Source organism: Poecilia reticulata, linkage group LG7 (genome assembly GCF_000633615.1).
Source record: "Poecilia reticulata strain Guanapo linkage group LG7, Guppy_female_1.0+MT, whole genome shotgun sequence".
Classification (NCBI taxonomy): domain Eukaryota; kingdom Metazoa; phylum Chordata; class Actinopteri; order Cyprinodontiformes; family Poeciliidae; genus Poecilia; species Poecilia reticulata.
In genome coordinates, this window is record NC_024337.1 from 28,748,659 (window position 1) to 28,764,480 (window position 15,822).

Sequence of the window (15,822 nt, forward strand, 5' to 3'; positions counted from 1 at the left end):
AATCCACGGTAGGAGCTTTTAATTATGTACTAATCACTAGAACCAGTGTCGGTATTAAATTCTTAATTAAAAGCGAGGAATTTCTCCCGCTATCTCCTCGAGCGTTTGGCACGCGCCCAGCACTGTGTTCCGCTCTCCAACCAGCCAGGCCCACAGCACTCTCCATATGGCTAATAACAGGCTTAAGGCTGGTTTCCCTAGCACTGTGGAATGCAACAATTATGCCACAGAATGAGCTTATTTTGCTTGTTATAGGCTTTACGTCCTGCCTGACATGAGTCTGTCGTTTGTCAGGCCCCAACTAACATCGGAACGTCTCGTAAAAACGTTTCGACGGAGGCAAGATGTTTATCTGGTTCAGCAGAACAAGCCCACTCGAGTGAATGAAGATCTGCGCTGTAAAACATTTATGGTGCTCCTTATAGAAGAACAAAATGGTCTTGGGGTTTATTTTAGGTTATTTATTTATTTTCTTTTACATTCGGAGAGTTTTTTTTTCTTTTTAGTTGTCCTCCAACAACTGATGTTCCACACCCAAAAAAGATGTTTGAAAAAAAATGAGACATGCAAACAGAAACCCTTGTGCTGGTTGAGCTGCCTTTAAATTGATGACGACAAGCTGATCTCTTATTGGCTTTATTGACATTTTAATCACAGGAGGACGCGAGAGGTGGGAGCGAGACGTTAATCAGCCGTCTTAAAATCACATTTACTCGGTACTCGACTCTGTCTGAGAATAAGACATACAGCCCACTGGGTCGTCATTCATTCCTTTATGTTCCTTTATTTTTTGACAGTCTATCCAAAGTGTTTTGTGGGCATTTTTTGTTGGTTTTTAGTAGAGATGCACAGATCAGACAGAGCATCGCGGGCCAATTTTTGACCTCTGGTTTCTTTGAAGCTTTTATCTACATCTGATGCTCATAGTCAATTCTGATTTATTTTTAGGGCCTAAATGTATTTATGCTGCTTCTTTTTTGTCAGTGATTATTGAAGTTTGGAACAAAGGTGTGGAAATGACTCACTATGAAACAGGGTTTTACTCATTTAAAAACAAACATCACAGTTTTGGACTTTTTTTTTTTTTTTTTTTACTATAAAAATCAGTGTCTTGTGTGTGCATCAGTGTTAAAATGCAGACAATCCCTCACGAGTTGGACAAAACCTCCCCAAGTTGGGTATGACTTGACATTGTGTAGAAAATAACTTTCTTTTTACTTTTTTGCCAAAAATACAGGTATGAAATCAGCACAGCTTGACTATAAGCCACTCCGGAGTATAAGTCGCATCAGTCGCATCAGTCGAAAAGTGTGTGGTGAAGAGAAAAACGACATAAGTCGCACTGGAGTAATTGGAGAAATTGTCAACCGTGACTTTCTGCGTCTACATAACTATAGAAACCATCTAGCGTAAACGGCAGTCCATCAGATCTCGAATAAACTGAAAAAAACAAAAGGCTGTCGGTGGATTTTATTCGGATTCGCATGAAGTGCAGCCCGAGCGTTCCTTCCTGCGCGTCCTGCTTGCACACCTTCTCTCCCGGAAAGCCTCTGACAGAGACTGTCACTTCACCGCAGTCCGATGGCTGACACAACAGCAACACAGCAACAGGAAGTGTGCCACCGTGACCTAGTTCGATCTGTGTTATTTCTGAAACACGTCAGTGGAATTACAACTGCGAGCATTTGTCTTTCTATATCAGTTGCAAAATTAGAAATCCTGCTAATTTGACGCAGGAAGGATGTTCAGGATACACTTACCAGGTTTATCTGATTTTGTCATTTGCTATCGCACGGACTATAGCTGAGGTTTTTGCTCTCAAGATCTAAGTGTCGTGTAAACAATACACATGCAATTGCAGCTAATGCACTGCATTTCATTAACTATATTTCTCTGCCTTTTCAATGTCTTGTTTTTATGGTTTTGAGGGTCTGTTCTTATTTTAGCCATTGTATTTATTTCACAATAAAAGTTTGTGGCTTGAAGGAATGTGATGTGAAAGCCAATTTCCTTCTAGAGCCAGTCCCAAATTGGCAAAAAATACCTTTATTCATAAGCGCTGCTCCCTCTGAATCCCATATTGTATTTATTATTCATGTTTTCTATTTAGTAAGTCTCTTTTACCTCTATTTTTTTCACTCTACATGCATCATAAGAAGAAAAAAAAACCATACAAGTGACTCATAAAGTAAAAGCTTTCATTAACAAACAAGGCAGGCTGTCTTAATGGTTCCGTGTTCAGTTATATACTGGGTTTAAGTGGGTTAGAACAACAGTGTATCGCTCTGCTCTCAGATTTTATGGATCACATAAGCACAATGTAGCTCATAATTATAGAAAATTATATTTAGTTTTCAACAATATTATAAGTAAAGATCTGGAAAAAGTGTGGGGCACCTTCTTATGCAACTCCCTTTACTGTGGGACCACAGGAAAAAAAAAACAATCAAGTGCACTCTTTCTCAAGAAACAGAATTGGGATTCATGACCTACTTTTTGTCTAAATATGTTGAATTCCAGTAACCTAATGACTCACAAGTTTAAATTTGATGTAGCTGCTCAGATGTGTTGCGCTGCTGATTGGTGCAGGCACCGCCGAGTTGCAAACCTTACAAATCATGTATTTTCAGTCCACGTCTTTGTTTTAGAATCTAAAGTATTTCCACACACCATCCATTAATTCAAAACCAGGGGTTATCCTGCTGCTTCCCCCCTCGTCTTCTTCCCACTTTTCCTGACTTTTCAGAACAACACCTGACACCACATATGGAGGATGATGTTATTTTTTTATGATCACTTGGTGCCAAAATTAAAATTCCATGCTAGCTGTGATTACTTTCTCGGTTTATATGACATCAGGCCGACGTGGCACATATGTAAACTTTTGACCAACACCGTGTCTGCTAACGTGCTCAGGCATACAAACAAAACGCAGAAATCCAGCCTACAGATACGCGTTTTTCAGGCACACACACACACCGTTAGGAAATTCACCTTTTCCTCATAGTCGACGTGTGTGAGGAAAAGTAGAGTGTGGGGGAAGGGCCTATCAAATGAAATGAATATGTATAAGATGGGGTTTAAAATACCGTCTTGTATTCAGCCCTGCATGCTCACCGAGCGTCTGTCACTCTGTCAGCATCAGGATATAATAAGGCGGCATTTCAATGATGCTCAGAACTCGGGAGGCTCTCACATCTAAGACACCTGTCCGTATGCGCACGTACCCCGAACTGCCTCCTCCAGCCGACTCCTGCTCCCTGTTTCTTTTTAGCGCACCCTCCCTTCTCCTCGGCTTCTTTTTCCTCTTTGCCTTCAAACTGTACCACATCTTACTCTTTCTTTATGCTCTGCATGGCTCAGCTGAAAGGTAGTAAAGTCTTCTTTTTCTCTTCTCCTGCCATTTCTTCCTTTTTCTTTTTGTTTCTTTTCTGTTTGCAGATGCACACGGGTTACCTTTCTATTTTATTTTTTAACACCATGGCACACACCTGTAGGGCACTGGACCCTCCTGAATACTGCTGGGTGTGTGTGCCTGTGGACACAGGTTAACACTCCTGCCAGCAAACCTTTTGGCCTTTGACTCCGGTCTCCCCGCAAACACACACATCAGTAGACATTTCTCAGGGTTCTACACAATGCACACAGGCACAAAAGGCTCATATTTTACCTTGCTCAAAAAAAAAAAACCGACAAAAAACTTTCAGGCTGTTTATTACAGCTTACCAAGGTACACTGAAACTGTTTTTCATCCCAGCCTCTAAATCTCGCAATCCATCGCATAACGCCACAGTGGACCCACATTTTTGATCCCTCACATCCTTTAAATGTCATCTTGTAAAGTTTTGGTCGCTTTAATCGTTCGTCGTCCTTATACGGAAGAAGACATCCCTTCCCTAAACAGCAAATCTGTTGATGGATGATTCAACCTAAAGATCAATGTCTGTCCTGGGACCGAAGATCAGATGAATGTAAATGTCACAGATCTGCAAGATACTGGGAAAAGAAAAAAGAAAAAAAAAAACCTGAATAGCATTTTATTTTTCTGTAAAATAATCTGTATGGCTGTCAAGCAGTTTGAAAGTTTACCTGCAAATATAATATTAATTGGATTTTCTTTTTTTTTTTTTTTTTACCCTTCTGCTTCTAAATTTGTGGTGAAATGATTGAAATTAAATTAGGGAGAAAGACGGTTATTTTTTCACACCTGGTAAAGACAATTAAAAATCCTTGAAATTAATTCATTTGTATTACAGTAACATAATCGCACACAGGAAAAAAAAACATCTATAAAACTAACTAAGAGAACTGCAGCGGAGGGTTGCTTGTCGAAGTCATCATTTTTCCCAAGCAATCATTAAATGCTAGATACATGCCAACTGCTTTTCTTTGTGTAGAGTGAAACCAGAAAAAAAGTATTTCCTGTTTTAGCTTTGCAAACATAAACATATGGAGTTTACTAAACTCTACAGACACGTTTGCTGAAACCATCTGCTAAGGAGACAATGATTAAGCTTTTCTACATCAGTCCAGGTGGCTTTGAGGTACACAAAAGTGGAAATCAGTAATAAGGCACTTTCATACTAAGTGTTACTGTAAGCATGGTGAACAACCTGTGATGCTGTGGGCATCCCTGTTCTAACATATCTGAATCGTATTACCAGATAGTAGGAGTCAAGCTGATTAAATTAAATGAAATTACTGCAATGGGACAAAAATATTTTACACATATAAAAAAAAATGGTTCTCGTATTAATCATTTCTCATTGTGAGCTGTGTGTGTCCGAGGTGTAAATGGTGGAAGAGAACGTTCTAATTGCTTGGGTTATAAAGAAGGACAGAAACTTTATCCTATATACAATGTACTTGAGAAAAGTCTCAACAATTAGCATGATCTGCTACTCTTGTTTGACGAACAAGCTAACCTATAACTCTAGTCCATTTCTCTGTGCATCCAAACTGTTTATATATATATAAACCACTTTTTTTTTCCTGATTTGGAATGACACTTTAGCCAGTGTTCATCCTAGTATTAACATCTTTCTTTGGTCACTCACATGCGGGTAGACACGCCTCAAGTACAACCATTCAGATTGGCATTAAAAACATTGCTAGTGATCAGATCTCATTTACCCCTTTTTGCATACAAATGAACACATAGTCGTGACCATGGACTGTAAACACCAGTGTTCAACATTAGGAACTACTGCTATTGTTCTGTGCTCAAAATACATTCAGTCAGCTGCGCTGTATTATTCAAGGTTGGACACAGTTGGGGTTCACCTGGGTCGCTTGTTTTTGTGTTTGCAGGCACTTAAGCTAAAAAAACAACCCCCGAGTTAGTTCACCTTCAAAACTACCTAATAGTGCGTCCTTCAGATCTAACACACGCAATACGGGAGTAGAAAATTAATTCATTTGTGCGACTTAACAAAGCTCAGTGTCAACATTAAGACACTGAAGATTTTTAGCCATAAACAGCAGTAGATGATGGCTTACTGTCAGTTTAAGTATGGATCTTTATTATGCAAGTCAGCATTTGACTGATGGCCATCGTGGGAATATTTTGCACCACAACTGAGTGAAACAAACATTACAATACAGATCTTATTATTGAAATTGTTTAACTTTGGATTGTTTTATCCGATAGCTGTTTAGTTGTTTTAAATTACCTGACAGTAGCGTCAGATTTAAAAACAGCTTTGTTTCTCAAAGAAGAGCCACATCAGGTCAGCGAGTGATTCCAGGATGCATTGCATTCACACAAATAATCTGACTGTGCTTAAATTGTCCCCAAACTATGTCCAAGAAGTTCTGAGGGAAACCTTCATTTGTGTTCAGGTTTGATTGTTTTGGATAATATTACAAGTTTTTTGTTTTGAGCTTCTGATTTATTACTGTCAGCCTTTTTGAAATGACTTCAGAGGAATCATTCTCTCATGTGCTGAACTCAGACGTCATGACCCAAATCAGCCAAACTTAACATAACGTCAGTCTTCTCCTCGTTTCCTTGGTGTGCCGCCGCAAACAACACTCACCTTGTCTCATATGCCTACAGCGAGAAAACTGCTCTCTGATTTGACCTTGGCATGCTGTACCTACTAACACATATTTTACACACACATCACATCGTATCACGTTGCATTTCTTCAAGAAGTCATTCACGGTTATCAAGCCTGCTTTACGTAACTAACCTCTTCAAGTTCAAGATGTTGCAGTCCATATTAAGCTTCGGCGTGATAAATGTGCAAATTATATGTACACTCACGGAGCCTGACATAAGTAATAAATGTTTAAAAATGGAAATTTGACCTTATTTTCCTGCAACAGAACTGTAAATCTTCCGCCTCTGAAACGGTAGATGAAAACAGGAGATTATAAAATGAACACGCGCGCAGGTGCGTTTTTTTGTCTGCGTATACACGATTTTAGTCAGACAAAAGTCATTATTTAATGATACAATATGTGCACCAGCGCTTAAGAACCAAACATTTATTAGACATTTTTCCTGTGGGAATGAGACAACTGAGAGTTTTCAGCACGTGCTTAATCCCGGTTGACACACTCGGTTTTAAAAGTATAAAACAGAATAGATTTTATGTCTACTTGTAAAAAAGCTAATTGTTCCAGTCTGTCTCGAGTATTCATACCCCTTAGACCTTTTTATGGGTCGTCATATTATTACCATTAACTTTATTTTATTGAGATTTTACGCCGTGGACCAAGGGGTTTCAAATCTTAGCCTCGAGTGCTGGTGTCCTGCAACTTTGAGTTTCATCTGTGCTTCAACTTGACTTAGTCAGATAATGAGATCATTGGCAGGACTCTGGAGACGTTCACTGCATCCTGAGGAGGTGATCCAGAATGACTGATTCAGGTGTGTTTGGACCAGGGACAGGTGTGAAAGTTTCCTGACATCCACCCTCAAGGTCTGCTGTAGACCAACAAAAATCTAGCAACATTTTCCATTCAAAGAAACACATTTGACCCTGTTGCTACAAAATACAACTCTCCTAGAGCCGCATAAAAGGATTTACTACATCAAAGGTTTTATTATGAAAGCTACCAAATTTAAACTAATATATATTAGATTCTGCTTCAAAAGAATCTTTTTTGTAAAAGAGGATTCTTTTGCAATAAATCCTGTATTACAAAGGCAAAAAAAAACATTAGAATGATGAGCCTTTTCTATAAATATGGAAATGAAGAAAGATAAGTAGCATAGTTTGAAGCTAGTTTAAATGCCTGTTGTAGATATAATATGCAGATTTTGCATTAGAACCTACTGACAATTTCTCGTTGATCTATAAAAAGCAATATTTCCGTTTTGGTTTTGTAAGAGTCACAGTGGAGGGACCAAAGAGCCACAAGTGGCTTTAGAGCTGCAGGTTGCATCAAAGTGATGGAGAGGAAAATTAATGCTTGCTAAAATTTGTTCGTCAAAAATTCTGAGAAGAGTGGTGGTGAGGGTTGCTGTGTTTTAAGAGGACAACTTCTAGTCTCCACACTTTTAGCCTTATTTAAGACTAGCAAGAAAACCTTTTTTTTTTTTTTTTTTATAAAAAAAAAAGTTTTCCAGTTGGCATAAAAGGGACATGTGGACAATGTGAAAGAAGATGCTCAGATGAGTAACTTTTTTTTTTTTTTTTTTTTTTTACCAGTAAGTTAATTGCAATGTCTGGTATAAAACTGACTTTATATTAACTTGAAAATACCAAATCCATTGCAAAACATGAAGGTGGCAGCAATATATGCCGAGTGGATGCTTTTTATTTATCAGGGAAGTGAAAGCAGGTCAGAGTTGATGGGAAGGTGGGCAGAGATGGATGCAGGACAATCCTGGAAGGAAAGCTGTTAGATTCTGTAAAAGACTCGAAACTGGATCAGAGATCCACCTTCCATCAGGACAACAGCCCCAAACAAACAACCAGAGCTGCTGTAGAGTAGCTTAGATAAAATATATCCATGTGTTAGGATGGCTCTGTCAAAGTCCTGGCCTAAATATGACTGATTATTTGTGTCAAGACTTGAAACTGTCTGATCACAGATGCTCTCCTTCCAGTGCGACTGAACTTGAGTTGCTTCACAAACGAGCCTTAGTAAAGATTTCGTCTATCTACCTAAATCTACAGTAGAGACATCCAGAAGCCGTAGTTGCAGTGCAGGCTGGTTTAATCATTTAAAATCCCCGTAGATTTCATAGACTTTGTAACATTAGTAGTTAATGTCAGTTTAATTTGTTTTAAGAACTAAATACTGTAGATTATTGATGATGAATATATAAATATTTTATCAAATGATTATTTCTGTGTGGAAGATATTAAAACCCAGAAATTATGTTTGCCTGCTGCTATTACACTTAATTCTCAGTATAATTTTATGTCTTCGTAAAAACCACTATCAGTTTTATTTGGACGAAATGAACAAGAATCCTAAGTATTTTCTCATCTACAGATAACAGTCCAACAAAAATGCATTTATGGTTCGGCTTCATATGTCATGGAAACATTAAAAGAGAAAGTGTTCATGTAGTTTAGTTCATGGCAGAGTTACAAGATCCCCTCCTCCCCCCACCGATCTTACACATTATCCTTCCTGTGTGTGTTTTAAAGACACTCAGACACGCTCACACACAATGCCAAATGCTTGTGTGGTCCATCAGCTGCTGGGCAGTGATGGCGTTGCCCCAGCGAGGCCCAGAAAGCTCATTAATCAAGCCGAGCAAGGAGTGGGTGGAAGGAGGATGCAGCGGTGGATTTCATTATCTTACTTCACAGCACTGCTAATCAGTACATTTATTGATGGTGACTATCCCCATTCACTGAAAGATTATAGTTTCTGTAATATGAGGGGGGGGAAAAAAAGACATTCACTCATGCAGTTTATATTTAGACGCACAAACTGTACATTTGCAATCTGTGCGAGCAAGCTGGCTCGGATTGATGCTTTCCAGGTAGAAGGAGAATCGTTTTATGTATGTTTTTATAATTAGATGCATTCACACACACACACATACACACGCACACACATGCAAGCGCAGCACCTAATGTCCTTGCGTCTGTCTGTAATAAAGAATGGTTTTGTTTCTTGCAGCTAACAGCAGGAAAAACTAAAAAGTGGGTATGTTATTTTTATGGACATAATTAAAGAGGAAATGTATATTTATATTGAAGTAAATTTTAAATATTGCAAGGTTTCCCCCAGAAAACCTGCTAAGCCCAGTGGTTGGGTGCGAGGGCGGTCATTCAGCCTGCAGCCTGTCGTGTTTTTGAGTTAAATTCTTTTAAAAATTGACGGGAAATTTTAAAATATCACTTGATAATGATGTATTATTGAAAGATTGAAAGATTAATACCTGAACATCAACTATAAAGTCTTAAAAAATGCAAACATTTTAAAGAGACTTAAATAAATAATCAATGCTTAGCCTGGTGGGGGCACAAGTAAAGCCTGGTGGCCCGCCAGGCTTATAATACACTGGGGCAATTAAGCCTGTCCCAATAATCAATTATTCAATTAATCTCTAAATAAATTAAAATGAGCTTGATTCTGATGATTAATATGCTTTTTTTTTTTTTTTTTACATTCTGAAACATTTCATTTATGGTTTTGGTTGTAAGCGGTTCCGTCTTATTTATTGTTTTTCTTTTGTTGTGTTTTATATTGGATATTTAAAATGTCTTCCGGTTCCTGTGTTAAGTGTTTGCAATATTAAAGTTCGTTTGTCTTCGGGAGGGAGCAAGACATACTGATAGTGGGCGATGTCTGTCGTCTCCAGACATCTACTTGCTGTTCATTTAAAATATGTAAAAGGATTTTTTTTGTTGGGGCTGGACATTATCTGTTATCTATGGCTGTTTTAAGCTATCCACCAAAGTTATTTGAAATGTCATCAAATCAACAAACACTGTTGAAGACGAATCGACCGACGACGTCAGCAGTTGTGAGCCCAATCACATAAAGGCAATCACACGAAGCGAGGAAGTCCATACTCAAACATTAAAAAGCAAAGACTTCCGAGTCATCTTTTATTTTTTCAAAAGGAAACCAATATCAAGTATTTGTGCTGTGAGATCTTCTTTCTTTTCTCCTCGTCTGCTGAATAGAAGCTGTTTCCGTTGCAGTTTGACCATTTTAATGCATCCAGACGAAGCCGGTACCTTTTTGTTATGTTTGAAGCAGGGTTGCGTTATGTCACACACATCAATGAGCCCACGGGGAGCTCGGCGTTTTATCCAGAGACTCCTTCAGGTGTAAACTGGGGCCTGATTTTCAAATGGCTGCTCTCGCTGCTGAATCCAGGAAATGGCTCTAAAAATCATCACTTTAAACTCTGTTGACCCATCAGGGGCCCCACTTTTGATTCCACGCAGTGGGAATAATTTTCCCCCAAAACTTTTAGGGACATTATACGGACTGAATTTAAGCCGCTAAGAGATTTTTTTTATTGTTGGCTCGAGTGATTTAAAAAAAAAAATGTTGAAATTTTTCTTAAGTACCATCGAAGATAAAGGACAAGCATACAAGAAAATGCCAGAGTGTGCAAAGTCTGAAACACACAAGATTGTGCAGACGCTGCAAGACGTGCACAGGTGTGCATAAACTGCTTGGGTTATAAAAATAGTGCATAAATAAACAACAAAAATAAAAACATAAAAAGAAGTTGGTAGAAGTTAGCAAAGTCAAGCTTGCTGCTGAAATGAAGGGACTTTCTGTGATTGATCAAGCGGCACCGTCCGTGAGATATATATATATATATAGTATATATAATTTTTTTTGGGAGATGGGGGGTTTGCAGCGGCTGTGGGAAGAGCAGAGAAAATTCCTGTTTGCCTTTTTCAGTCACCTGATTGCCACGCTTTTCCTTGATGGACGGCCAGCGACCTGTCAAGTAAAGCAAAAACTGGTGAAGCATTTCTTCGGGAGGTTTGGGGCAAAGCAAAGGCGGACCAGGCTGCTACGATATGCTGCGGACTCGGGGAGAAGATGGGTTTTGCCGGAGAGACAAGGCTTGTGTAGAGCCGGAAGAACAAGGGAGATGGAGAAGGAAAAAAAAAAGAGAAAACCCTCCTCCGATCCGTCTATCTTCTCCCCTCCTCCCCAGTGGTATTAATTAGCAGCAGCAGATGAGTGGAGAACAGAAGCCTGAAGGGAGAACAGGTTCATGTCAGGTTAGTGTATACTGTTGTTGGCCCCCCTCTCTGGTCTTCTGCCTTTCCCTTTCTCCTCTCATTCCTCCCACGCGCACGCGCAAAAATTCACATATTATGAGATCTCACCAACAGAAGTATCAGCTCGCTCTCATCACTGCACACACACACACACGCACACACACACACACACACACACGCACACTTAATAAGCAGAAGCTGCAATAATTCCAGTGAGATCGAAGCTTTACTTTTACCACAGCTCCTCGCGTATTCAAAGAACGCATTCAAACCCAGGTATCGCCCGAGACTGGAAAATCATATAAGCGTCCAGCCTCACAATTACTGCAAATCGTGGCTCCGGTATTGTATTTGCTTGTCAATTATCTGTGGCAGTTTGCGTTTTAGCTTCCCCCTTTTCAAGTATATGTTTCAGATGTGTCCGGGAGACGAATCTAATTCAGTTTGCGACAGTCCAGCTGTTTTCATTTTGCTGCAGTAATTGCTTGGATTTCACCTTTGTGTGACTTGTCATTTTGCATCAAGCAAAAACACACGACTAAAATCTCTATATGAGCCTTGTGTCGTGTTGAAAATGAATATGTAGTTTCTCAAATTTATAAGCTGATTAATTTCTTTTATTTGGTCCTGTGTAACTTGTGTTTGTAAGAGCTTTATCTCTGTGTGTGTGTGTGTGTGTGCCTTTCATGGCCTGGTATTACATTGCATAATCATAAGCTATGCCTTTTTTCATTGCAACTAGATGCGCAACATAAGAAGACTCATTTGACCTTGCAGTGCTCTCTGACTCAGCTCCATCAGAAGTGTTTAATACCCACATTGTCTCGAAATACAGCAGTGAATCATGCTTTAGCTCTCTGATGCTCATTAGCATGTGTCCTTATACTGTAAAGCTGCCTTTTAACTGCTGGGTTTCCTTTGACCAACTTACATTTCTAATAATGCAAACAAGTTTTTCTTCTTTACAGTCTCGCTAGATTTCCCTAAGTGATATTTTGATTACTTAGAAAAAATTAAATGAAAAGAGGAACACTGGAAGATGTGAGGGCTAATTTAAAAAAACAAAAACAACAAAAACTAACTTTTATACTGACTCCAGAAAATTGTTTCAACTGTCCAAATATTTTTGACTTTATTATTGTTGCTTGTTTTTGTCGGCTGCTGAAAAGCAATCAAATTATAAATGACATATGGGTTTTCAAATAGCTGTTTGTTTGGACTCTGCGGTAATAAATTTGATAATGAAAATGCTCAAATTGGGTTAGCAAAACTCCCTGATTGAATAATGGCAGCCTATATTGCTCCACTTTGAGTGCAGCCAAGATGGTTTGCAGTGGGAAATGATGGAAACGATCAGGATCAGGATCTTACGCCTGCGCCATCTTGGACATTTTTGAAGGTCCTAAGTTGAGAAAACAAGTGCATTTGCAAAAGCATTCTTGATTTCAAATCTTTCTTGTGAATCTATAAGCAAGAAATATGACAGCATAAAAAATATGACAAATTAAGACTCTTGATCAAGTCAAAGTAACTATGTGCCCGTCTCCTGGTAGAACCACCAAAACTCTAAAAGCACAAAGTTATCAGCACTAAAAAGGTGCAGTTGATGTTAATTTACCACTTTGTCATTTATTTCTTTTCTCTCTTTTTTTCCTACAGAATTCTATCCGACACAACTTGTCATTGAACAAGTGTTTTCTCAAAGTGCCTCGCTCCAAAGACGACCCTGGGAAAGTAAGTATGGTCAGACCAGCATGATGTGACTTAAAAGGTCCTGTTGAATTCGGTTCATTGTGTAATTGAAAAAGAAAAAGAAGTACATTTTGGGAAATGATCTTAAATGTGGTACAAACAGGGCTAAGTCTGGAAAAATAAATTCAATTGCATTCAATTAAAAACATGCGTAATTTCAAGAAACTTTTTTTTTTTTTTTAAGACAAATCCAATTTACTGTGTGTAATTAGATCAGTTCAATCATTCAGTCAGATTTAAATTCAGGCTCATATTTGATGTTCTAATTTATTACTTTGGGTCACAAGTAACTTCTGTAAAGAGCAAAAACGGAGATAATGAAACATCAATTATTCTAGATAATGCACAATTGGAGAGTAGTAGGAAGCGGCAGAGTGAAGACAATTGGCCAGTATGTTCGCCGGTGTCCTTGGCCCATATCAGCATAGCTACAGAAAGTTGCAGAGGATTTTCATAAGCCACTGTAACTAAAAACTTTGTCAAAAAAGAAAGCTTCGAACCTGGTCTGCCTCACAAAGAAAACTGAGTTGGTTTGACAGGAGACCAGCCTGATAACTTAAAAAAAAAAAAAAATCTGCTTGCCATTCTACTTTTAGAAATTCTTGGAACCATCAGAACTTTGTCTGAAACATATGGAAGAATCAGATCTGTGATATTTATGATGAGGCTAATTAAACAAGAGCTCTATACGGAGGCTTTTACCAATTTAGTCTTGTTGATGAGGATGGAAAAAACGAATGGAGTATGTTCAAATATAATATACATACTGAAGCACTGAGGGACAGTAAATATTGCATTGTATTTGAAATGTTGAACTTTTTCTGAGTAGAAAACTAATTTCCATCTATCCATCCAAATCTGAACTACATTTGAAATTTCTGAAATGAATCCATACCAAACTTTTTGATTTATTCATAAAAATTAGCTTAAACAAAATTGGGAACTTCCATATTTATGCGAATAAATATGGAATTTTGACTTCTGGTGGAGAAAAATGGACAGCGACCCCGAAAAAATTTCTGCCTACATTTTACATAGGAATACCCACAGGCACACACACACGCACATTCCCCCGCACACGCACACACACACACACACACCCCCCCCACACACACATGCCCTGTGCACTTAAAAGCAGTTTGTGACTCCATAACCAGCTGTGGTGAATGCCTAATGCGGTTTTCTCTGTGTTCTGCTTCTCCTCCAATATTGATTCTGCCGAGTAATAATGTGGCACGGGGAGTAATGAATAATAAGTATATGTAGGTACACACCTTCATATCCAAGGCCTTTCATGCATCTGTTATGCTTTATTAGAGTTCTCTTCTCTGACTTTTCTCTCCTGGACACAATCACAGGAAGCTTTAGATATGTTTCACGCCTGGCGCTGCTGCTCTTGCTGCTCCTGCTGCTCCTGCTGTTGTGGTTACGAGGCAGACTACTTTTTTTTTTTTTTTTTTACCACAGCCACTTCTGCAGCGGCAGTTTGATAACAACAATTTGTCAAGTCCTTGTTTGTGCTGAATCGAAAGACTTGGGCTCAGATGGGGGGTGACGGGGAGGGAGAGTATATAATTAAGGTTGATCACTGAAGCTTGCCTTTACATTATTTTTTAATAAACGCTCAAATGTTCAAACTTCCACCCTTCGCAGGATTAATGCAAGAGCTGACCTACAACTTTTATAGAGAGAGAGAGAAAGAAAAAAAAAACTAAAAAGCCAAAACTTTTCAATGAACTCTCAAAACTCTGCTCATTTCGTTTTGGGGAGGAGGGCTGGTGGAAGGAGTTTCTTCTGACTGTGGGGATTTTGGAGCCATTGAAAAATGAATTAGGGGGGAAGAAGCTTTAAATAATTCAGAGGAAATCCTTCAGCTTGAGTGGAGGCCTATAGTCTGGAAAGACACAAAGAGAGTGGCTCCCCTCCTGATTAGCCTGACTTGGACCTGAGCAGCACCTTAATTTACTACCAAGATCGAAGCGGTCGATACCTCGGCACCGGGAACGGAGGGTAGAGGGTGTGTGTGTGTGTGTGAGGGGGTCATCTGTGTGTGGAGAAGTTGAATGTACATGTTCTGCTTGAAGCCGCAGAGAGAGGGGTGAAGCTAAATCATGCATGTGCTAACGTTAATTGGCTGTGTACAGCTCAGTGATGTGGGACTGAGAGACAAGGGGAGGAGAAGAGGAAAGAAATATGAGGGCGGCGAGGAGGGTGGAGGCGGGTTGGAGCCGAGCTGCGTCTACGTGTGGCCAAGAAGAACCTCTTAGATTTATCCTACAGCTTCAGCTCTCCTGGTGAGGGAGGAGGAAATATGTTGCACAAACTGAAACCAGGAGGAAATTAAGGACCTATGAAAAGGCAAAATGTTATCCCTCATTGCGCAGTTAAGATGAGATATTGACATGCTTTAGAAAAACAAAAACAGCATTGCTATTTCTCACTAAAAATGTTCACGTTTTAGGTAAGTTCAAATCTATAAAATTATTTCTGCGTGCCAAGTACCAGAATAGTGAGAGGGAGAACATTTTAGAGGTTTTGTAACTTTATGTCCAGAAGATTCAAACGGATGTAAACGGTTCAAGGAAGTCAAGATGATGATGTCATGACTTTGTAGGCTTTTGATAGGTTAACTTACAAAATTTGAGGTTAATGGGGTCCCAACTGTTGTTGTACTTTGAGCCACAACTCAAATGTTGCAATGTTCATCTTTTCCTACAATCTGTTGCAAGTGTAAAGGCCATTTGATGTTTATACTGTTTAGGGGGAAGACAGATTCTGGATGTGATTTGGTACAAAATGTTCATATCAACCCCAAGACAATAAGAAAAGACCTTGTGAAGATGTGAAGAGAATGGTGCAGGGAAATGAATCGAAAAAGGTCATTACTCCAAAAGCCGCA

General features: G+C 39.0%; 1 protein-coding gene across 1 annotated transcript in view; it reads left to right on the forward strand.

Annotated features, from left to right (window-relative positions):
• Positions 1–15,822, forward strand: part of LOC103467996 (forkhead box protein J3) — a 74,123-nt gene that overhangs the window by 26,766 nt on the left and 31,535 nt on the right. Inside the window, exon 4 of the mRNA XM_008414780.2 lies at positions 12,831–12,905. Coding sequence (XP_008413002.1) covers positions 12,831–12,905 — 75 coding nt within the window. The remainder of the gene's footprint in view (positions 1–12,830; positions 12,906–15,822) is intronic.